At 36.4% G+C, this 25,576-nt stretch overlaps 2 protein-coding genes across 2 annotated transcripts; both read left to right on the top strand.

Moving 5' to 3' along the window:
- The first annotated feature begins 8,542 nt into the window (after positions 1 to 8,542).
- On the top strand, positions 8,543 to 9,223 carry LOC142337072 (U1 small nuclear ribonucleoprotein C-like). Its single transcript, XM_075386138.1, has one exon. It carries the CDS (start codon positions 8,571 to 8,573, stop codon positions 9,108 to 9,110), a length of 540 nt encoding a protein of 179 aa, XP_075242253.1. The 5' UTR covers positions 8,543 to 8,570; the 3' UTR covers positions 9,111 to 9,223.
- Positions 9,224 to 9,963: 740 nt separating this feature from the next.
- On the top strand, positions 9,964 to 25,529 carry LOC142337071 (uncharacterized). The gene is made up of 3 exons (XM_075386137.1): positions 9,964 to 9,975; positions 20,357 to 20,443; positions 25,246 to 25,529. The coding sequence occupies exons 2-3, from the start codon at positions 20,365 to 20,367 to the stop codon at positions 25,446 to 25,448; spliced, it is 282 nt and encodes a 93-aa protein (XP_075242252.1). The 5' UTR covers positions 9,964 to 9,975; positions 20,357 to 20,364; the 3' UTR covers positions 25,449 to 25,529.
- Positions 25,530 to 25,576: the final 47 nt, after the last annotated feature.

The following is a 25,576-nucleotide window of genomic DNA, read 5'->3' as shown; positions in this document are numbered from 1 at the left end:
AGAGGCTTCTGATCTTGACGAGATCCAACATTTGGATAGTCCCAGAGTGCATCGTGTGATAAAGAAGTCACGCTGTTATGTGTGCGGAAGGAAATTGGCCGATATGGCACAGCACTATCAAAAATCCCACTACAGGATGACGAAGACTGTGAGACTTTATCTCTTGGATTGTAGAAGGCACTTTAATCGTTCCGGGTCATGTAAAGATCCTGTTTATGATTGCACGCTGTGCTTACGTCGCTTCGTCAACCAAACTGATCACAAGAAGAAGGGAGATGAGAGAAATCGCAAAATTAGCAACGGCCTCCGTGATCACTTTGACAATGATATAGTCCGCATCAACAACCCCAAGGACCCAGGAGAGATGCCTGAATTCATTCAAGACGAGTTATCTCAACTAAGAGAGCCCAAGGTGAATGGAGGAGTGCTCCTTGAGTATTTTGTGCGTGACCTAGTGAAGAGAGCTAGCAGAAAGAATAACAGCACGGACGCAGTTCATAAACGAGTGACAAAGACTTTTCAACACCATCTTAATCGTTTGTGGGTTACCACCGGGCAGTTCAAGAGACATGAAGAAGCAGCGAAATTTATTGACGAAATAAAGAAGAATGGGAACTACAAGGCTAGTAGTATGGTTCTTTTCATTGTCGTTCTCAAAAAGTACCTCAGGTACATAAAGCGAAACCAAAAACAGGTGAGACTTCCGTATGACATTTGGGTTGATGTTCTGAGCGAAATTTCAAGTGATTACAGACACCAAATGAAGAAAGATCAAGTTTTGTTGATGAACAAGAAGAAGGAAGAGACCCCGACAGCAGATGAATGTGCATCGATGTTACGCTGTGTCACGGACCACCTTGATAGTCCGACGTCTGATAAGTATTCATACAACTTGCTGAAGGGTCTGGTCTTCTTTTACTTTCACTCCTTATCCGGTACCAGACCTGGACCAATTCTCAACTTAAAATACGAACAGTGGGCACCAATGCGACGAGGCGAACCCGTGTACTCAACAGATCACAAGACAGGTGCTCAATTTGCTGTGAAATTCGAGCTCACCGTGCCCCCGGTCCCATGGTTCGAGAAAATGTTTTCCGCATTCAGGAAGGAGACCGGAATGGAGCCCTTGTACATATTTCCCACCATCCTTAACCACAAAGAGAAGTCGATCGCACGTTTCGTGAAGGACTCGTTAACTGAAGTAGCACCGAAGTCCCTCCTCACTAAAAGTTTTAACCCGACATCAATGAGAAGAGTGTTATCAACTTACATGTATGGGCTAAAAGAAAAGAATCCACAACTCTACCAAGCACATTTAAATCAGACTGCGCACGAGGACAAGACGGAATCGAGACACTACGTGATGGACCTTATAAACACAGGGAAGGTACTGCAAGAATATGGGAAGCTTTTTCGCCTACCAACAGAGAGAATCAGAACCCTCCCCTCTAACTTAACGCCTGAAGAATTCGACGAGATGAACAGAGAGACCATCTATTTCAATTGTAGCGAGCCCGGTGACCCCATTTTCCCCCATTTGTACGAACAAAAGGCTGGACCAAGCGCTAGCAGAGAAGTGAGAGAGGACCTCAGTGATAATGAGTCGGAAATGGATGAGGAGGACGTGACTGCTATGTTTGAAGTGGAAGCCCATGAACAACACGTCGACGACATGGAAGATGACAGCGACCTAGAAGCAGAGGAAATGGGTAACTATCTTCAGTCTGATGGTTAGGGGGGGATGAGGACGACGAAGAAGAATTTGACCCGCAGCAAGAAGATTTCTCAGACGTAGATGAGAATCTCTCGGTGTTTTCTTCCACTGTATCCGCCAGAAAACTCCAGAGTGTGGTCCCGGACAGCAGGAGGAAGGAGTTTATTGCTAGTCTAAACAAATTCTCTGGTAGAATTAATTGGAGAGCGGAGGAGAAAGGCCTACTTTTACTTTTTGCTCAAATAAAGACAACGCCGAATAAGCAGCAGATTTCGGCAACCATTCGTGAAAAACTGGGTAGAAATCCCCATAAAAACACCGTCAACAAGATCTATGACAAACTTAAAGCTCTAGTGAATCGGCTGGCCGAGTAAGAGACCTACAAACTTTAGTACTCAAACTGGTGAGACAGGACTTCATTGCTAACTTTGTTAAACTTCTTTTGTTTTATAGTGATGTTGATGTTGTGTTAAGCTTACTGTTGTTTTACTATCCTTGTTATGCCGTCTCACCTTTGTTTATTGTTTTAATTTGTTTTAGCTACTGTGTAGCCTATCTTTTGTTATATATACATTTATATTACTCGGATTATGCATTTCAAAAACTGCTCTAGCAGTCGGGTCCGTGGCCCGTTTCAACCATGTTTCAAAGCCCATGTATATAGAAAAGGATCAAGAGGAGACGTTAATTCAAATGTTGGGGCTAGATCTTGTTTTCTATTGAGATCAGAATTAGAGACCAATATTTCAAGTGGAAAAGTGCAAGAAGTGGGTTGACTACCCAGTAGTGGCTATCAGTAGGCTACGTGATCAATTTTTTGATGAATTTTTGTGTCAGGTGTCACTGTTATTAGTGAGCACAGATTTCACTCAGAGGCTTGTAGAAACTTTTTATACTTTCTTGCAGTGTCCATACAGGTAGGTTGTAGCTCTAGACAGTGAAAAACATGTTGTTAATCAACAACATGTTGAAAATGAGAGAAGTTTTTATCTTCAATATTAGCAGTAGGCTCCTCTCTCTTTCCACAACCACCGCTATGTAGGTACCACAAATAATGATTTTAGATACCTAGTTCCTATACTAGGATGTCTTTCTAGGCCAAAACAATGATATTGGTGCAAAAAAAGTCATCCAAAATGTAAATTGGGAATCTCACACACGTATAAGCACTAGCAGCGTGGTCTGCTCACCAACCTACTACTAAAAAGTTAGCCCATCTTTATAGCTTGAAATTTGAAAAAGCCGAAAACACAAATTGTAGTGGTGCTAGAGAGCTTTCAGAAAAACTTTAGATCACTTTCAAGAGCCTTAGGAATGTGCAGAAATCAGCCTATGAAAAATTATTATCACTCACGTCTGTGCTAAAAAGGGGTGTAGCAGCTAGGTCTGATCACCCACGATATTAGGGTCCACTACTAGGCCGGTAGTGGGCATTTTTCCGTCCGGCAAGTTAATTGTTAAGGTCTTATCTAATAGTAGCGATGTCGAGCTACCCTCCCAGCCAGGTTTCCGCTGTCTAAGGCCCCTAGTCTAGGCTCTGCACATAGTACGTAGTTGATCACACTGAGGAGCGGCGTCTCAGACAGCCGCTGATAACTACACCCGCTGCTCTATATAGCACGAAGGTCCCGTGCCCATACTACTACTACTACTACTACTACTACTACTACTACTACTACTACTACTACTACTACTACTACTACTACTACTACTACTACTACTACTACTACTACTACTACTACTACTACTACTACTACTACTACTACTACTACTACTACTACTACTACTACTACTACTACTACTACTACTACTACTACTACTACTACTACTACTACTACTACTACTACTACTACTACTACTACATACTAAATATGCAATCGTAGACAATTCTTTTTGATTATAATTGTTTGGGATCTTTTCCGTTTATGCCCCCAGTACGTTATTGTTGTTGTTGTTGTTGTTGGGGATTTACAGTTTTCACTGAGGGGACTTTTGTCCCAGTCGTCGTCTTAGAAAATTGTCCTATTATTTCTGCAGATCTGACAGTCACTGTATAGATGCCAGCTACAGATGTTATTTTCGTCGAATCGCTCGTTTACAAACTTCCACATGAAATTTAAAACTCGATTTTTTAAGGACTTTTTCGTATTAAATTCAATGTATTTTTCTATTCGATTTGCTAGTCTGCATGTACGGAAAAAGAAATCATTTCTAGCCTTTTCAGTTCTGGTTTTCGGGAGCTTGAATAATTCATTTGTTCTTCCTTTTTCTGAATTTTGTTTCAGCATTGGTAAAAAGCTATCGTCTTCTGTCAATTTCGATAAAAGTAGAATGTCATTTAGTTGCATGAACATTGGTAGTGGTAGTATGTTAAGAAGTCTCAGTTGATTTGGATACGGCATGACTTTTTGTCCAAGGATCCATTTGACTACTTTCTTTTGAAATCTTTCAAGCTATTGTAGCTCACCTCGGTTCGGATTTGTGCATGCAGAGCCATATAAGAGTACTGGCAAAATTAGTGACTTGTAGAGTCCGAGCTTGATCTCTTTTCTTACTTGAAGAGCTATGTTTCGTCGAAGTAGGTAGAGTACTTTGTTCGCTTTTTTCAGTCGCTCTTCGATGTGTGTCTTCCACGTCAGGTCATGGGAAACATAGATGCCGAGATCTTTGATGATTTTGGATGACTCTAGTTGAGTGCCCATAAGCTCGTAATTTTGTGTTTGACCTCTTATGCTCAGCTTTGCACATTTGTCCATGGCTAATCTCATTTTAGTTTCGTTTACCCACTGTTCAATACCATTGAGATCGTTTTGAACTTGCCAAAACGTTTTCTTCACTGCAAGAATTTTTAGGTCATCCGCGAAGATAAATGGGTCAAAGAAAACTAACACATCAGGTAGGTCATTGATGAATATGCAAAACAGGAGTGGTCCGAGAAGAGAACCTTGGGGTACCCCACTTGTTACATCTAAAGTTTACGATCTTGTGTTGTCTAACCGAACGAATTGTTTCCTATTGTCTAAGTAGTCAATGATAATTTCTAATAGGCAACCTCCCACTCCATTATTTGCAACTTTTTTTACAAGCTCAAAATGCGGCACTTTGTCGAAAGCTTAGGAGAAATCTGTGTAGAATGCTACAATTTCGGTGCTTGATTCGTTATCGAGTGCGTCGTGAAATGATTTTAAGAAGGATAGGATATTTGTATTAACTGAGCGTTTTTTAACAAATCCATGTTGGTGTTCTGTTAGGAATTTTTTGAAGTGAGCGTATAAAGTTGAACAAATGCAGTTCTCAAAAATTTTACTGTCAATGTCTAAAAGAGAGACTGGTCGGTAATTTTCTACTTTCCGTCTGTCATCTTTTTTGTAGATTGGTGTCACAGCTGCAATTTTCCAGGAGTTTGGGATTTTTCTCAGTCGTTTTATCTGCTTGAAAAGTACATTTAAATTCTTACTTGTTTCGCTTGCTGTACGTTGGAAAAGTGCAGGCGGTATGCCCTTTGGGCCTCGCGACTTTGTGGCATCTAGCGAAAGAAGTATTTCGTAGATTGCTTTCTTTGAGATTTCGAAGTTTCTAATTTAAGGATTTCTCAATTTTACATCTTGTATACTGAAAGGAATTTTGGGTGAGAACACTGAGTGAAAGAACTCGTTCATCATGTTGACCTGCTCTTGCATTTTTGTGCTTCATGTTTGTAGTCTCTTCATGTTGTAAGAAGTGAAACTTGATATCCAGGGAGGTAGACTTTGTCGGTGTCTAGTTCTTTTGGGGACGTGGACCTTGAATATTTGATCCATGTACTGGTAAAATTCTTTGCACACGTTGTTTATGTTAGTGAAGCAAACTGGTTTGAAGGGTTCCATACTTAAAATATTATTTATGCTTTTGTAGTCAGCGTTTCCGAAACTTCTAAAATTTCCAAGAGTTTCTTTGGCGTCTTGGCGTGGACATTCTAGTGTTAACTGGATTGATTTATGATCCGAGCAGTCGTAAATTGAGGAAAGTTTCTCGTCGAGATGTGCCACCAAATTACAATTTTTGTAAAATGCTACATCAAGAGTGTTCTGCCCACAGGTGGGGAAGTTTTTGATTTGTCTGTATAGGGATTCCTCAAACAATTCAATGACTTCGTTTTCTTCTTCATTTGCACTTGCTAGAGTTTTCCAGTTAACATCAGGACAGTTTATATCCCCACATAAAATGGTCGTTTTTGATTTAGGAATGATTTTAAGGAGTTCTTGGAAATTGTTAACCTCGTAACGGTACGGGCTAGTTCTTGGGGGGTTGTAAAAGGCAGAAATAAAAGTTTCGTTCTCAGCTAATTGTATTTTGCAGACAAGACTAGAATCCGGTTGCTCAGAAATGACTCTTTCGGAGATGAAGGAGTTCTTTACTGCTATGAGGGCGCCTCCGTGGGTATTTTTGTATTGATCCATTTGTGTGTTTTGTCGGTAGATGCAAAAGTCCTTTAGAAATAGTTCAGATGATGGAATGTTATCATTGAGCCAAGTTTCACAGAGACATATAACGTTGTAGTCTGAGTTTATTACAGCATTTGCAAACTTAATTCTCCTCTCTACGTTCACAAGGCTCCTTACGTTTAGTTGCAGAATTTTAGCAAAACCTAGTCAGTTTGACTTGGTTTCTACGGAGGCAATCTCCACTTTCGCACCATCGTTGAATAGTTCTAAATTTCGAATTTTGAGTTTATCTCGAGGAACTCCTTCTGTCAACAGTTCTCTTTTCTTTTTCAGAATCAGGTTTTCTTTGAGGGCATCTTCTTTGCTGAGAGCTGGTAGCAAGTAAATATTTCTCTTTGCTAATTCTTTTCGATGTTCAATAATTTTGGCTAAGGCTAGCCTGGCTTCATGTTCGTTAGCGACCGTTACTAAAAGAGTTCTTGGTTTCTTCCGTTCTCTCTTGAATTCACCTAGTCGTTTGACTTCCTTCACTTCAGGCCTAACGCCTATTTCACTCAGTATTTCATTTACTTCGTCAGTTGTGGGGCCAAGATTTTCAGCTTTTGTTTTGTTTTGATCTTCAGGGATTCCTTGTAATCTGAATTTTTGTTTGATGTTGTCGACGCCTTTCTCTTTCTTAATTAACTTTCCAAGTTTCCTATCTGTCTCCTGTGTGGATTCCACGGAGACCACGGCAGCATACGTTTTATTAACTTTTTCACAATTTGTTTTGATAGCGGTTTCTATCTTTTTGTCTACAAGCTCAGTCAATCTCTTTTCCATGTTTTTGAGTTGATTGCTAAAGTCCAAATTTTCAATCTGCATTGTTCTGCATCTTATGAATTTATCTCGCTCGTTTTTGTCCACGCATCCATTGCAGAGAAGCATAATGTTGTTTCCAAGATCTATTATCACGTTGAGTGAGGCCGCGGCAAGTCCTGTGAAAATTGTGGTCATGTGTATATGACAGTTGCAGGCAACGCATGTATATGTTTTCTCTTGTGCCTGTATTGGCTTTTTACAGGTCTTACAATTTTTTCCCATTTGTTCCATAAGCTCTGATCAATTCAAATTGAACTTAATCAGCAGGAGTTTCACAGAACTTACTACGTTGACTTAAAATTTTGATCAAGTCCAATTGAACCTAATCAACAGGAATTTCACAAAATAATTTGATGAAGACTTAAATTTCTGATCGATTCCAACTGAACTGAATCAATAGGATTTTCACAAAAATTTTGAATAGAAACTGCGATAGGGCTTAACAAAAGCTAAACGATTTTGCTTAAATTGACGACTGGGACTGAAAACTGGTTTTGATCAATTGCAATTGAACTCAATCAATAGGAATTTACAAAACCAACCTAGTGCTAGACTTACTCAAATTTTGGCTGCGTTTCGTTTCTTTTGCTTTTTCTTTCGTTGCTGTTGAGACGGGCTGTGTTTCTTTTTGATAATCGCTTTTAGATTGTCGCCGTGATTTCGTACAATAGTTAGGGTTTTGATTTCAAGGTGTGGTGCAAGATGTAGTTGGCTGTAACTGCGAACAATTTCTTTGTCCTTTTGCTTTCGCCTCGAGAGAAGGTCCTTTACGATGTGTAGAACAGGTATTCCCGTTCCCTTCAGCTCTTTGTAAACGTCTGGTGCTCCTTCTCTTACGCAGTAAACTATTCCAACTACTTTATTCTTGATATTCTTGATTTCGTTCACAAGTTGTTTTTGGGGTAAGTGGCTTTCTGGGGTCTTTGCGGGGGCTTGTCACAGAGTTATTGATTAGATCGTGCCAAATAATCAACTGCTCGTTTTTCGTTATCAATCGAAGTCGTTTTTGAATAATTTTAGACTTATCTTGAGCTCCTCGGTGAAGATTGTATCCTGGCTTCGTGATCACTTGTCTGGATAATCGCTTCTTGATGTTTGTCCACCTCTCCAAGGAATGGTGAAGAGAACTTGCTCCAATAACAATTACCATTTACAAACAAGGGCCACCACGGCTGCCCTGAACAAACATTATAACCTGAAACAGAGCACGTGTCAGTACATGGTAAATCATTGTAAAAATATTGCACGTGCTTCTGGGGGGGGGGTTGCAAATAATATGCACCTCCTAAGCTGGAGGGGGGGGGGGCACAAACGGAAAAGATCCAATTTTTCTACCGGAACCTGAAGTACCCGGTAATTGGGGCTACCTAATCAGTATCCGGTCGCTGTTTACGCAGTAAATAAAAACAATCACCTGTTGAAAAGAAATTAAATAGCCTCCCGTTTAGAAGCGGAAACTATTTTTCAAGTTCATCACAACAATTAGGCAAGGAGTGGAAGAAGAGTATATAGATTTCAATGTCTTTCATAACATTGAAATCTATATAGCTCATGGTCCTATTTCAGGTTTAATGGGACGTGGACGCTATTTCTGCGACTATTGCGATACCTTTTTAACCCACGACTCGCCCTCCGTTAGGAAAACACACAATAATGGCCGGAAGCATAAAGAAAATGTTAGATACTATTATCAGAAATGGGTTGAGGAGAAAGCGCAATCTTTAATTGACCAAACGACAGCACAGTATTCAAAAGTAGCAGGTGGGGCTGCCGTACCACCGCCTTCAGCCGTGACTCGGCCAAAGGTTCCGATAATGGGACGACCTCCGCTAATGACTCCAATGGGTCATCCAATGCATATGGGACCACCTCCTCATTTTGCTCGCGGCATACCTCCCCACGGTGCACTGCCTCCTCCGGGAATGGTACCTAGAGGAGTTCCTCATGGAATGGGACCTCCTATGATGATGAGAGGCCCACCTCCTGGAGGAATGCCACCTCATGGACATGGACCTCCTCCGCATGGATTTGGTCCTCCACATCCTCACCATCCGGGAATGAGACCTCCATCTGGCGCATCTGTGAAACCGGAGCCAGCTTCAGAGAGTTGATCCAGATGTTGCAAACAAGTCAAAATGCAATAGAATTAAACCTCTCGTTGTTTACAGTTACTGTTTCTAACCTTGTCTCGTGAATTGATCGATATTTTTGTCATCTCCTTAAATTTGATTAATCAAGTTGAGCGGAGCTAAGTAAGCTAGGAGCTATTGAGTGGCGCTTTGGGATGTTTTTTAGTAGCTGCACAGCGATAACTGGAGCTATTATTGCCCTCCTCTTGTTTTTTTTACAATTCAAAGAATTTGAATTGTATTGGGGCGCTGTCTTTTCTATTACTTGAAGAGTATTGGTGGAGCGTCTTTTTACGACGCAAAGAGGCTTTATGGTTTTCTGTTTTTTAAGACTCGAAGAGGCTTTAGGCACCCAACAAGTTATGTTTAGCCGCAGTGTTGAGATTCATTGCAGGACGTGGCTCACCAAGTACAACCATCAGCGCCAACGGTACGAACTTCTTTGGAGCAATCAAGGAACTGAGAGCATTCACACAGACATGGGACAAAGCTAAGATCAAGATTGAGTTATCGAAGAACATAATCTTAACCTTCAACTTATTGAAGACCCACAACAGTAGCCTCATAGACGAGGTTCTTAGTTTGACAATGCGTCTTGTCAAGCAAACCCAACGTACAACCGCTGTCTGAAGTAAGTGATGACACCGAAGATCTGTTAGCCCTTTCGCCCAATCACTTTTTGTTAGGACGTGAAAATACCGTTGTTCCTTGCATGCCATCCAGAAACGGTACCAAAATCTGTAAAAATCATTCAGGTACCGTTTCTGGATGGCATGCAAGGAACAACGGTATTTTCACGTCCTAACAAAAAGTGATTGGTTGAAAGGGCTAACAGAACTTATTAAATTAAATAGTTTCATATAAATGTATGCTCGAGCAACGATCACTACAAGGGGGATCAGTGAAAGTGGACCTCCTCAGTGCTCCAAATGTTCGACAGACGTGAATGAGACTGACAATTCAATTCTTTGTGACAAATGTGGATGCTGGATTCATGTGAGTTGTACAAACATACCTGCCCAAGCACTGAACATCCTTGAACTAGAAGGCGTCTTCTGGTTTTGTGAGCTATGCAGCAGGACTATGAAGAAACTGACAAAACTGAAGAACACATCAGACGCTGAATTTCGAGCAGACCTGGAAGCGGGCCTTGCCGAGATAAAGACTGCAATAGTCGAGTTAAAAGCTAAGTCACCTTCCTTACCTTTAGCCCCAGATTAAAATTCAGGTAATCAGTTAAGCACTGATATGAATATCAAATTGGATATGGAAATTACTATATCTGGAGTAAGTGAATTTACTAATCCCGACTCGAGTATAAAGCCTAAATCAGATGATATTGTGACACATGAAATTAGAAACGTAGCTTACATACTCAATTGCCTAGATGAAGATGATTCCTGCGTAACAAATTTTCGTCGCCTAGAGAAATTCAATGCCGGCAACAACAAACCACGATCTTTACTAGTTAAATTCAATAATCCTTGGGTCGTTCGAAAAATTTTAGCACGCACCTATCGATTGAAACGACACAACGAGGAAAACAACACAAACATCTTTGTGAATCGCTCCTTGTCGAAAGAAGAGCAACAGAAGAGAAAAGATTGTCTCACAAAAAGGTGGAAATTGATCTCCGAAGAGAATTACGACAAGACAGAATTCAAAATTAAATCTGAAGTTATTCTACAACGGTAACGAAATCTCGACAAAAAACGGTTCCCACGCCCTATGACTAAATAATTTAAAGTCAGACAATATAACATTCCTCGCATTTAACATTCGGAGCCTATTGAGTCGTGAGAGAAGGACTACATTTGCTAACCACATAAATGTACTTGCACTCACTTTCTTTATGATTACAGAAACTTGGCTTTACAGCAATATTCTAGACACGGAACTATTTCAACCGAGCTTCACAACTTATCGATCAGAAAGAGACCCCAGTCACGGGAAATCAAAACATGGAGTTGTTTTGATTGGCTTACGTTCTGATCTGGTATCAGAACAAATTTTTTGGATGATATTCCTGCAGGTATGCTCGTAGCTTGTATAGTCACAATGGGAGAACACCGTGTTCTGGTAGTCTGCTTATACAATCCGCCCAATGATAGCCCTTATTCCATGGCACAATCATCTTTGAATATTTTGCTTGAAGACGTTCTCAAACATTCATCTTAGGTTACTTCTATTATTATCTATGGTGACTTCAATTTACCTGACATTGATTGGGAAAGCTACTCCAGACAACCAAGCTTTTATTGATCTCATGTTGGATAACGATTTGATACAGATAATCGACTTTCCTACTGCAGCATCAGGTATCCTAGATCTTATTTTTATCAGCAAAGACCTCGATGTATCCTCCTGCAAAATCGGTGATGAATCGATTAACTTGCTGTCTAATCATTTCAGTATTTTAACTCAACTATCAATTCCCAATTTTAAGTCATTGCGACCTGGAAAACCAAATGCTAGCTTTAGTTATTGCAACGCCGATTTTGATAAACTCAATGCCCTCATACTAACTAAACCATTCTCAGGAATTTGTTGGAGCAACGTAAATGTTCTAATTGAACAATGGTATAATTGGATAAGACTATTCATATTCCAGACAGTTCCACGGAGAAAAAGGCACAGATCTCAATTATCACCTTGGGTAACCCAAACTACTTCGAACCTGATCAAAAAACTTTATACTGTAAAACGTAATCAGCCTGGTAACTACGAGAAGATTAAATTGATGCAAAGATCTTGCGAACGAAGTATCGATTAAGACCGTGCTAACTTTGAAAGTCGGCTAGCAAATACACGATCTAAAGGCAAGCTTTTCAAATACTTTCGAACTTTCAAGTCGACATGTATTCCTGCTTCTGTCTCTTATATAAATGAAATTGCCACTGATTCGAAGTCGCAATGTCGTTTGTTCTCAAAATTCTTAGCATCTATATTTACTGTATCTAGCGATTTTGTACCTAAGGGAGAGGTCGAAGTTGAGAACCCCTTGCTTGATTTTGACGTATCTCAAAGTAAAATTCGTTCTATATGTGAATATCTTGATGTTACGAAAGCCGTGGGCCCAGACGGAATACCTCCAATCCTTTTTAAAATGTGTGCTAAAAACATCAGCAAGTCCATGGCATCAGTGTTCTACAAAATAAAGCGAACGGGTGTTTTTCCTGTATGCTGGAAAAGCTCTATTGTCAGTCCAACTTTTAAAAAAGGTTCTAAAGCGAATGTAGAAAACTACAGGCAAATATCACTCCTTTGTATTATCTCAAAAATTTTCGAGCGAACTTTGTTTGATTCTCTTTATAGATTTGCATCACCCTATTTCAGTGATTCTCAATTCGGATTCCGGAAGCAACAATCTTGTATCACTCAACTACTAATATACCTTGAGAAAATCTACAATTCCCTAGATTCTGACGACGAAATTCACGTCATTAACACTGACTACGAAAAAGCTTTCGACAATGTCGATCACGGGATTTTGTTACAGAAACTATATAAAAGTGGGATTCGTGGCAGAGTTTTTAAATTGCTGCAATCATACTTAGCGAACAGAACTCAACGTGTGCGAATCAACGGAACCTTTTCCAAAGTAATTCCGGTTACCAGTGGGGTCCCACAAGGCTCAATCCTCGCCAGCCTTCTCTTTCTTCTTTATATAAATGATTTGCCCTTCAACTGCAAGAATTGCCAACCCCTGCTATGTGCCGACGATGCGAAATTCATCTCAATCAACAGCTCCTCATTGCTCTTTCAGCTGGACTTATCAAGAATTAAAAAGTGGAGTGATCATAATAAACTACCACTTAACGTTAAGAAATGCACCCATCTTGACTTCAGCAATACAACCAAGGCGTTTTTCTTTTCAGGCAACGAGATACAAAAGCATATTGTGCAAAAAGACGTGGGTTTGTTGATATCCCGAGATCTTAAATGGGCTGATCCGATTAGAGCAGCATGTAATAAAGCGATAGGTGTTTTATGCTTGTTTAAAAGGAGCTCGCCCCTTCTTACCATGTCCGTTAAACTGAATCTTTTCAAATCCATGATAATCCCTGTTCTTATTTACGGCAGTAGTTGCTGGTATGCCAATATCGACAATTTGAAATCATTAGAAAATGTCCAGAAACGGGCTCTTAAATGGGTTTGCTCGGACCGAAACAGTACTTACAAAGAGCTCCTGTTAAAAGCTGGAATACTTCCCCTGTCATTATACATGCAATTACAAGATCTGCTCACTCTATCCAAATGTATGACGGGATATTTTGATATCGATTTTAATCCATACCTTTGTTTGAGGAAATGCACTCGTGACATCCGATCTTCACACGACGTTAGATTTGACCACCGCAAACCACGTGAAAGCCAAAGCGAGCAGAGCTTTTTCGTCCGTACCGGTGCCCTCGTCAATAGACTGCCAGCAACGATCGACATCAATAACCCCACTGGCCTAAAACAACGACTACTACGTGTTCTCTGGACTTTCTTCAACGCAAATTACAACGAACTTGTCAGTGCGACGTGGAGAGTGTAATTTGCCATCATTCACCATCACGAAAGAAAAAGGGAGACGATCCCCGTGCCAGCGGATGAAGATATCTCCTGGCCGAATCCCAACTACTATTACTATTAGCTCAACTATACGCTGACAATATCTGGAAAAGTTTGGCTCAAGAATACATTCTTCATTGGAATTAAAGATCGAAATGGTCGAAAACGTTCGTGACCAGAAAGAACTTGTTTGGATAGAGGATGTGGCTATCAGAGAGGACAAATAATTTTAGTCTTCATCGCCGACGATAGCTTCGTAGGATCAGCAAAGGTCAAAATGGCACATAGGAGAATTCAACAGATCAGTAGTGGAATTGGCGCCGTTATTATTTGATGCTGTTTCCAAGATCGAAAACAGGGTGCGCATTGTTGGCACCGCTAATAAACAGAAGAGGTAGACATCAGCCCAACAGAAATATTAAACCCCATTTTATGAGGGAAACTCTTGAGTGACCAAACGTTTCAGCAAGTACTTAAGGCATTCTCTAAGCCACCCATGAACTCTGCGAAGGTGATTTAATCATATCTACACGTGTGTTGTTATTAGCCTTTATATTGTGCATTGTGCATTTCATATTTTGTCTATTTTATTAAACTTTTTGATGTGATAATTCTATAATCCCTTTGCTGTGCTTTCGTGGTCAGATGCCATTTTTTAGAAATGTTTATTGCGTATGTCTCGGCCTTGCTTTTGTCAACAAAGACATTGTGTGCAGTTGCTTAACAATTACTGTGTAAATTGTTACCTAAATCGCTCCTTGATTAATCAGTCGGCGAACCACGCATTATGAATGAAATTTAACTGTTTTTTCGCCTTAACCTAATTGTCAGAATTGAATTGTTTATAACTTTGTATTTTTAACCACCAGAAACTGTTACAAGGAACAATTGTCTGTATTTGGCTATTTTAACATTTTTATTCGGTTTTGTGTTCTGTTATGTCTTAAGTCTGGCGTTATTTATAAGTTATGTAAGCTTTCTGTCAAAAATTTAGCAACAAAAGGGACGTAGGCTGAAGCGTTACCAACTTCAGAAACAGATTGAACATAGTAAACGAAGTGAGGAAATAGGTTGGCGTAAAGTTCAAGAACCAGGTTTTAAAAATTGGTATCCGCTGAGACGCTTTAGCAGCCACAATATTTAAATTTACTCAAGCAGAAAAATTTTGATAAAAAATGAGCTGATGCAACAGCTAGGAAAGTCAGGCAAGTCGACCCGTGGCGGCCATTTTCAAGACTTAAATCAGGTTGTAATAAACAATAGAACTAAATTTTACAAAGGAGTAAGTTAGGCCGGCCACAGTGGACCCAGATAACAGGAACCAATATAATAGCGAACCAAAACAGCAATAAACGGAGCAATTACAGAGAAAAAAATATATAGGTTCGAAACCGACAAACGTAGTTTTTACCCAAAACAAGATATTCCGATGACCTCAAATATACGACTGTAGAAAATTTTGAGTCCAGATCAGCTTCCACGTCATCCACAGGTTTGCACCCGAACAACAAAGAAGAAAGGCGTGGTATGATAATGTACATTCCGAAATTTTTGAAACATTGTCTACGCGATCTCAACTGCTTTCCAAGTACGAATTTTGAAAATTTATTGAGTTGAGCATGCAAAAAAATTGTCATAACGGAAATCTGTGATACCTACAGGGACTAAAACTTAAACTATATTACTAAGTGCGAGAGAAGTCTCCTTCAATCTATAATTTCCCCATATGATATTGAATCATCAAATATAGATACAGCTTCAAGAATGACTAACTCTTCTCAACTCTTTATCAATTACATCATAAGACGATTATGAAACAATCATAGTAGTGGATACAATTTTGAAAACTGTTCATTTTGCAGCAATTTCCTGTCTTAACTATGTGATGATAAAAAGAAAAAAAAATTGACGAAAAAAACTACAGTGACGAGCGATAAGATATTATAATTTCAATGAATTATCAGAAGAGTATTAGCACTAAATGCTCCAATTAAAAACTGTTATATTAGAGTGTAACAACCAAAATTTCTAGAAAAATGGCTATACGAGAAAACGAAAAACAAATTTTAAGAATTAGCGATGACGAAACAGAAAACGATTTACTTCGTCAAAAAAAAACAACTTCTCTCAAATTTCATGGAGTTAAACAATGAAAAATCCAGACGGAACATCATTCAAAGTGTTAGTAATGAAGAAAAGACTCAAACAAGAATTTAAGCTTTGTTAAACAGTTTTGGTAATAAGATCTTAGAAGTTACAGTTTTTCTTGGCTTGCAAAAAACAAACAACGTTCCTCCACAAACTGCTTCGAAAAAGTAAGTTCCGATACATAACAACCACCAATGTGCTCATAGATTCATTATATACAAGTAAACCACTGTCCTTCAAAAAATACCTGCATTGGAAAATAAGGTGCTAAAGCGGGCGAGAGGAAACGCTTTGTTATCTCATTACTCACTTTACCACAGAAGAAAAATTACCGGAACATCTGAAAGAAGCCTGAGTAACTCCTCTTTTCAAAAAGGGAAATCCTGAAGACCCACTCAATTATAGACCTATTTTTGTGACTTCGGTAAAAAAAACTTTTGGAAAGACGTTTACTTCAAATATTTGATTTCCTAGAAAAGGGGCTATTATTGTCTGTCAATCAATTTGGTTATAGAAAACAAATTTCAACAATTGATGTTATCTTGAAATCTGTAGAACAAATAAGATAAGAATTAAACAAGAGAAAAACTGTTACAGGTGCTTTTTTTATCTTTCGAAAGCATTCGACTCCTTAAACCAAAGATTATTTTTACGGAGACTTAAAAATATGGATATTGACGAACATGTTACAAATTTAATAGAAATTTGTTTGAGTGAAAGAACGCAGAGTTGTCCTTAAGGAGTTAAATCAGATTGGATAACTTTGAAAAGAGGAGTCCTATATGGTACCATTTTAAGACCTCTGTTATTTAACATTTACGTCTCTTATTTAGCAAAGATTGTAGAAAAAGGTTGGGCGGTCGTCCAGTATGCAGACGACTTTTTTTTACATCTAACATTGATAAAATTTCGTCAAATATAAAACTTGAACACGACATCTCAAAAATTAAAAAACTTTTTCGAAAGTCGCAGTTAATGGCGAGCAAACGAAAGACAGAATATATTGTAATCAGCACCAGAAAGAAGTTAGCAAATACCGTTCTGAATGTCGACAACAAAAAAATAGCAGAATCAAAGTGTGAAGCATATTTGCGTAATTATTGATATGAAACTAAAATTTGTTGAAGTGAAAATGCTTGTGGAATAAAAAATTTGGTTGAACTAATTAATTCTTTTCCGGAGAAAATTTATTACTTAGTGCAATAGTAATAAGTCACGTACATTATTCAGCTTTAGTTTTGATAGGGTTGCAAATAACATTACTCACAACTTTGGAAAGACAATTAAGTTGGAGAATTCAACAAAATTTCAGCTAAAATTTGCTTGATTTAATAGATTACCTAAGGGAATTTATCGGCTATCCTGGAGGTCATTGAGAAACTAGAATGGGGTTTTGAAAATTTTCACGTTAGGTTTTTCTTTGGTGTGCGCAATAATCAAAAAACAATCCAAACGCGCTTTGTTGCTCAGAGGATTTTTTTTACTAACCGCATAGCGATGGCTGGGGCTATCTTTTGCATTCTCTGGGTTTTTACAATCCAGTGAATTTGGATTTTATTATCTCCTCTACAATAAAAAAAAATGGATTGTATTGGTTCTCTCGTCTTTTACAATCCAAAGAATTCGGATTGCTTTGGTTTTCTGTATTTTACAATCCAAAGAATTTGCATCGTAAAATTCTCTCTCCTTTACAATCCAAAAAATTGGATTGTTTTGTTTCTCTGTCGTTTTTACTATCCAAAGAATTTAGAATGTATTAATTTTCTTTATTTTACAATTCAAATATTTTGGACTATATTGGTTCTATGTCTGTTTTACAATCCGACGGAATTGGATTGTATAATTCTCTTTTACAATCCAAAAAATTTGGATTGTATTGTTTCTCTGTCGTTTCTGAAATCCAAAGAATGTGGAATGTTTTTGTGTGCTGTTTTTTTACAATCCAAAGATTGTACTGATTCTGGATTGTACTGATTTTGGATTGTACTGATTTGTGTCCTTTTTTAAAAGAATTTTAAAGAATTTTTGTTGTGGTGGTGCGCTAACTTTACAGTCCAAAAAATCTGGACATATTTACTCTATTTTTTTTTACAATTGAAAGATTTGGATTGTATTGGTTGTCTTTTTTATTATCAGTGAACATTAAGTCGTCACGAAAGAAAAAATTTTAGTGGGATCGAACAGTGTTTTTTCGAAATACTTTTAAATTGTAGTGACAATTTGGTGTTTTGAACATATTTTCTCTAAGATGGAATTTTTTCACGTGCGTCAGTTTCTTCTCTTTTTAGTGTTTCCATGAGCGGTTTCGAGATGATAAATTTGCGTTCTAACTGCGCCTACTTGCCTTTGCTTGAACTCATCAAGGGGCAGCTAAAACTTGATGAATTTGACACTATTTGTTGTAAAATTTGAAACTATTTGTGCTCTTTTTATTTATCTTAGTTGTCTTATCGATTAGTATCATCAATAACAAGTTTGGCTGGTTGCTAATGAGGCATAAAAGATCCTGTTTAATTGTTCGAGTTAATTGCTAGTGGTTTTCATGATTTTTTCATGATACTACTTCCGAAAATTTCGAGTGAATTGTTGATTATTTTGAGTGTTTGTTGTACTTTTTGTTCTCTGATCGTTTAATCGCATTAGGGACAGGTTCTGAGGTTGCTAATAGGGATACAGTTGATCCGTTTAGTCGTTTCTGTTCAAAGTTATTGCTTTCTATGACATCGACACTAGTAGTTTGAACAAAGTTTCATTAAATTTTTGTTGGGCGAGTTTTTATTGTTAACTTAGTCGTCTAAACTCAGTCTCATTTTTGACAGGTCTCATTGGTTGCTGAGAAAGCTTCAGTTAATGCAAATAATCTTTTGATTTCGTAGCTTTCTCTGACTTATGCGCTTTTTTAATAGTAATGAATTTGTGAGTTTGGCCAGAGTTGGTTGTACTTATTGCTGCCTTATCACTTAGTCTTATTAATGACAGGCCTCATCGGTTATCAATGAGGATTTAGTCAATAGATGTATTTGCATTAGTCCGAAGCTGTTGCCTTCTTTGACCTTTACACTATGTGTTTTCAAGAAGTTTCTCCGAGATTTTTTTTGGTTATATTTTTGCCTTAATCAGTAATCATTTTATATCAGTAATGACAAAACTCATCAACATTTTATGACCTTATTAAAGTGTTCTCTATTTTGACACCGTCTTTTGAAATAACTAAAGTTGTCTTTCTTGTTTTTGTTGTTCTTGTGGTCTTATTGCTTAATCTCATTACTAGCAGCTCTCATTGGCTTTCTATTGTGGCGTAGAAAATGGTCAGGTCATAAGTGAATCCGTTTCCGATTTTTCTTTCATGACTCGTCCTGCTATGGTTTCGTAAGATGTGTTCACACATTTTTATATGACTTTGAGCCTTCAAAACGTGATAAACGGTAGCGCCCAGTGGGCACTAAGTCTTGTTAGAATCCCTAAGCTTAAGCTTTCTTTCAAGTGTTTGGAGCGTTGATATTGTTGGGATTTTGCAGGTGAAAAGGTCATTTTTGTAGTTTTGCGCCGAGAATGTTTACAATTTTCATGTTTTTGTCAATTTTTTGAGTTTTTGTTAGATGGGTATGCAAATAACGCTTTTCAAAATTTTTCAAATTTTTTACTAGACAAAATTATTTTTAGGTCTTTTTTAGTGTTATTTGTTTTGATACTACTTCATACTTAAACAGAGAAATTAATTGTGATTTTTGCTTTTTTTTTAAAAATTTTTTCAATTTTTAGTTTTTCTATCTTTAGCGGTCATTGCAATTTTTTGGCTTGAATTTGGGTTATTGAATAGCATATAGAGACATTGAAATGGTTTAAAGTATAATATCAGTAAGTACAACGATTTTTCAATATTTGACTTTTTAAAAAAAAATAGTTTGTGAGATGTGTTGTCATTATTTGAGTTTTGCTATGATAAGAGTTAATGAAACTTATGGCTTGACCACGATTTAGTGTTTAGTTTTAGAAAGAGAAATTGTTTTGATCATATTGATATCAGCAGATGTTTCTGAGAAATTTGTTTTGTTTATCGTTCAATTTCATCCTCGTCTACTGCCAAAAAAAATCTAACAATGACCCTATTGTTCAATTTGGAATGAAAATAATCTGGAATGACAATAACTAGAATGTTGTCATACTTATGCGCGTTTTAATGAGAAGAGCAACTAATCTATCGCCTGGAATGTGACAAAAGCTTTGCAGTAATACCTTACGGAGACTTACGGAGGTTGTCCTTACGGAGACTACATTTGGCAAATCAATCTCTAAGTATTACCAACAGGTGGTAAGTTTTGTCCTATTATGTGGCCGGTCTTCGTACATGTCTAGACTTTACAGATCATGTCTAGACCATACAATTTTTCTGTAGTGTTTTTTTAGCAAAAATCGCATTAAATTGATGACTTAGCTTACTATAAAGAAACTGATGTGGCGAATAACACGCTGTAAACGTCTTCTTTTGAATGATGATCCATGTGGATAATATAAATTTCAGATCTTGATGAGGGTTGGATCAACCATTATAAGAGTGTCAAAATGCCACCATTCAACTTCAACTGTGCTGAAAACTAGGCCGACAGGTAGTTTATTGTGAAAGGGTTGCAATTTTTAATTGCTCTCAAATGAAGTATCAGGCTTTCATTCATGTAACAAATCTTCTTTAATAATAATTAAATTACAATCAATTATTTCAAATTTGTCAACATTGTTAATTTTTACTGTAATTTCCGATTAATCATTTTTGGTTACTTCTGCCAAAGTAGTTATTTTACATCATGCATGTTGTATTTCTCCAACATGTTTTAAGCCTACCTTTTATAGCTATTTGACTGAATAGTTGATCGAAAAACGAAAAATACTTAGCATAATTAAAGAAGAAAAGTAACAATCAATCATAAACTACTGACAAGATTAGCCTGTTTTAGCACAATTAAGGCCGGTAATATCTTTAACAGAAATGGAAACGCGTCAGTTTTCGATTAATTGAGTTATGAAGCATGAAATTCTTACCCAGTTTTCTTCGTAACTTAGCTGGCCTGAAATGTTGAATATTCTCCAAGTTTTAATCAAATTTTGTTACGGAGTCTCAAACTACGTCAACTTTTTAAAATCAGATATTAGTTACTGAAGATAGAAAATTCATTGAAATTTTTCATACAATGCCAGCAATGCACGAAGGATAAAACTGCTATTCGTTGTGAAATTGGTCTACATTTGAGACTATAGATTTCACCCAAAAATGAACAGAATAAGATAAACCAAAGTGGTGACTGGGACGATATCTCTGCGTTAATTGTATCAATTGCCCACTTGAGTAAAATATTGACTCAAGGTAATACGTAAAAAGAATAACATATATTCAAAAATCGCAATTTCTATTTTGAAAAATGAGTTTTGACTTGGTTAGAGAAACAATTTTAATTGAGTGAAAATGATAATTCAATCTGTTAAATTGTTTTACTTCCGATTTCGGGTGGGTAGATAGAAAAGTTTTGGATAAAGAGTTATTCAAAAATTTCAATTGCTGTACGGATCAGCGAGTTTTCGGACTGTCTTCTTTAGTAGAGAAATAATAACAGTGGCCTTTAAAAAACACACTAGAAGCTCAACCTCCCAGTGAATTGAATTTTCTTTATTCAATTTTTACCCAAAAATAGATTTGTTTATTGTCTTTTCATGTAATCGGTAGTGGCAGTTCAAGTAGTATAGAAAGTATTTATTTTGTATTCTTACTATATCTTGGGTAGATGTTAGACTAGTAGAGATAACTTTGTGAAAATAGAAATGGCACTGAAATGAACATTGTTACGGATTTGAGTAAACCGACATCTTCAGAATTAAGTTAGTTTTTAGTGGAATCAAATCAAATAACTTTTTGAACTAAAAAAATAATACGTAACTAACTATGGACCGACGGTTACTGCCGCACGATATCAACAATCTTACTACAATCACTGCTAAGATTGATGAACTTCCTGGTTAAAATTAATGCATGACCTATAGCATCATTAACAGCAGCAGCAAACTTAGTTCAAATGAATGGGCTGGGGCCGAATATGTTCACTTTGGTATCTTGTCTTGTTTAAAAATTGAATTCCTACAGCTATTCTTGAGTGATCAATGGCTTATAAGGTTTTATATTGTGTACGTCCATTATAGTTTGTATTAAAATTACTATCTCTCTAAAAGGTTGAGGGATGAAACTATCTTCAGGATGAAACTCAATTCCAATGTTACAGTAACACTCAGCTACATTTATCTCATTAAATACACTTGCATCATTAGTGTTCATGTAACTTGTTGGATTTCTTGTTGCAGCAGCCATCTGTTGCAACCTATTTTACTTCCAATCTCAAGGGCTCTTACTGGATTATTGGCAACTTTTTTTCCAAAGGTTAAAGCAGCTTTACCCACACTTTCAGACCCTCGTCTCAAAGCATCAGAAACCATCATAGCTTTTTTCATATTACAAGTTGTGCAATCACCTCTAAAAAAATTATTGCCTTACTGTTAATGTCACCCCAGATGTTCGTTGTGCCATTATATTTGCCTCCAACGCAAAATGATTTTAATTTTGTTATAGTTGTTTCCAGATTTCATTGCCATTGAATTTACTATAAACAAAAAATGATAACAGTAAGGAATATTTCAATAGTAGACACCGTTTGTAGTTAATTGGCTCTTCGTTTGGTAAATTCAGGATCTGCTGAATTGTCATATTTTTCATTCCATCATCATTAAATTTTTTTAAAAGATTGAAATTTTTCACTGAATTGTTAAGAGAAAACATACATTTGAGAATACTTCACAATTTTGCTTCATACTATTTTATCCACTGATTTCGAAAATATACCACAAAATGTAGCTGAATCGAAAGCTGTGGTGTTGAATATGTTAATCCTGTCCCAGTTTTGGCGAATGCAGTTGCAGTTGATGCTGTAGCTCTTGATTTTAAATTCTCTTATTTCTGCAACGGTAAAGTATATCTGTTTGATTTCTTAAGATATTTTTTCATTTTCACAAAAATTGTTTCATATCTTTTTTAATATTCAGGTTTTTGTTGAACATATTAATAGCTGTTATCTTGTTATAAATTATTCGCTCTGAAACAGTTTTTGGGGTACAAAAACCTTTCCTTATGCATTTATGGAGGCGCTGACGGTTCTGTTGTTGAAAGCATTTTTATATCTGAGAAAGTAAATTTTATCGACTTTCACTTTGTTTTTTCTTAATATATTAAGAGCCTTCTGTTTAATTTGTTTAGTTTTGTAAAAGTTTTTACTTTTTATTTCCTTTCTTAATTTATATTAAAGTTTATTCGTTATTTGTAATCTAATTTTTCTTTGTTCATTACAAAATAGATTTTAATTTCCCTAATAATATGTCCTTCATTAAGGTCATAATGCATCGCCAAGCTTGATCTTGATTGTTCTTTGTTTTTAACTGATTTACTTTCTCACAGTAATGCAATTCTGAACTGCACAATAGTCCTCATTTTTAAATGTTCATTTCTCAATCCTCTCCACCTATTAACACACTCTTCCATTAGGTGAATATTAAACTTTGCATTATTGGTGTTTCATAAGTTTTATATAAACTAAAATAAAACAATAATCACTGTAACTAGTTTGTCTTTTTTTATTGTATTGCCTTTTCCCTTTGTCATTTATACAATTTTGCCAAAAAAATTTGCCACAAATATGGTTTGATTTTGTAATCATTTTTGCACATTTGATTGTCATTTAGCTTTTTGTAAACTAAAATAAAAGCGGTGAGAATTAGTGGGGTTTCGTTTTATAAATGGCATTACGCTTTTTCCCTTTGTCGTTTATTCAATTTTAATTAAAGTTTAACCTATTCCCTTCACTTTTCGATTTAAAGTAGTTCTTGATCTGCTAATTTAATACATATTTTCTGTGTCTTTTGATTTTTGGTTATTGACTATTAGTTTTTTCCTAATAAAATCCTATTTACCATAATTTAAGATGAAATTATATAGTTGTTCTTTGTGGATTATTTTCTGTCTTGATAAATTTTCTGATTTGTTAATCATTTCTTCATACTGTGTCCAACCATAAGATGACCACCCATAGGCTTACCATCAAAAGCTGAGCTTCATGATCAGCTTTTGTTTCTAAAACTGGTAATTCTGACCTCTCAAATAAGTGGTTTGGAACTGTTGTTAATCCTGAAGCTTTTGTTTTTTTTTTTCGTTATTAATATCGTTGTTATCATCATTTCTAATTAATTTTTAGGTTAATGCTTATAGATGTAAGATTTCTGATAGTTTTGGCTAATCAATTCGCGTATCACCTTTTCGCTCAATAGAAGTAACATTAAATTCAATATTCTCTCTTTTCCTTAAATTAATGCAAAAGTTAGAACTAAATCCAAAAACCTGTTTTTAACAATTAATATATATAAATAATATCATTTTGTGAATATACCAAAAATTATACATCACATTTTGAAAATATGTCATCAATTAATTGTTTTTTAAATGAACTTTGTTGATAAATATTTAAATAGCAAATTAAATAGCAATGCCACAATCTACTTTATCTAGAACACTAAAAGATTTTATTCTTGTTTGTTTGAGAAAATTCGATACATCAATAACAAAATCAAGCTAAGAAAGAACAACCCTTTGTGATATTTGTAATAAATTATTCTTTACCACGCTTTCTTTTTAAATGTTCTGTTACGATTTCTCCCTTTGTCATTTACACAAATTTAATGAAAGTTAATCATATTCCCTTCAAAAATCGATTCAAAGTAGTTATTGATTTACTATTATAATATATGTTTCTTGTTGTCTTTTTTGGACTATTATTTTTTCGTTAATAAAATCATATTTACCATAATTGAAGATAAATTTATCTAGTTGATTATTTTGTCTTGATATAATTTTTGATATGTTAATAATTTCCTGATACTCTGTCCACCCCTAAGCTGACCACCCATAAGCTGATCATTAGAAGATGAGCAGCATGATCATCTTTTGTTCCTAAAACTGGTATATCTGACCTTTCAATTAAGTGTTTTGGATCAATTGTTGAACCTGAAGCTTCTATTTCTTTTACTCTAATAATATCGCTGTAATCATCTTTCAAGGTTTAGGATGTTGCTTAAGTGTTATATTCTGATAGTTTTGGCTTTCACTTCGCGTATCAACTTTTTGCGTATATTTGATATCCTTTAGGAATTTTTTTGTTTTTGTTTTCGATGCGTTTCTATCAGTAACAGGAATAGTAATGTGGTATATTTTTGGGGAATAAGTTTGATTGTTCAGTTATTCTGCCGTTTAAATTTGAAAGTTAAGACAATTGGGTTTGATAAATGATGCAGCAGACCTCATGTCATATAAACTTTTTCTTTTCAGTATTTTTCTCAAGTCGTCACTTCTCCGCGACTACAGGGAAAGATGTGTCTGCCTCATTCCCGACAACTGTGATCACAACCGACAGAGAAGGTGTAAAATATTACAATAATGAGCGTGATCGATATGATGACATGAGCTACTACGACCTAGAAGAGGACATGAAGAAACTGAGACTCCCTCAGCCAAGTCCATACAGTAGCTGATAAAATATAAACACAAACAATGAGTGAACATGGATTGGTTGCTCTTTTAAAATTTTCTAGTGAATTTAACTAAATAGATGACCTCTGTTTTCATTATTAATTGCTCTTGAACGAAGTTCATGGCAATT

This window comes from Convolutriloba macropyga, chromosome 3 (assembly GCF_964194025.1).
Source record: "Convolutriloba macropyga chromosome 3, txConMacr16.3, whole genome shotgun sequence".
In the NCBI taxonomy this organism is placed as follows: Eukaryota; Metazoa; Xenacoelomorpha; order Acoela; family Convolutidae; genus Convolutriloba; species Convolutriloba macropyga.
Note: the sequence above shows the minus strand (reverse complement) of the source record. Positions and strands in the feature narration are given on the sequence as shown.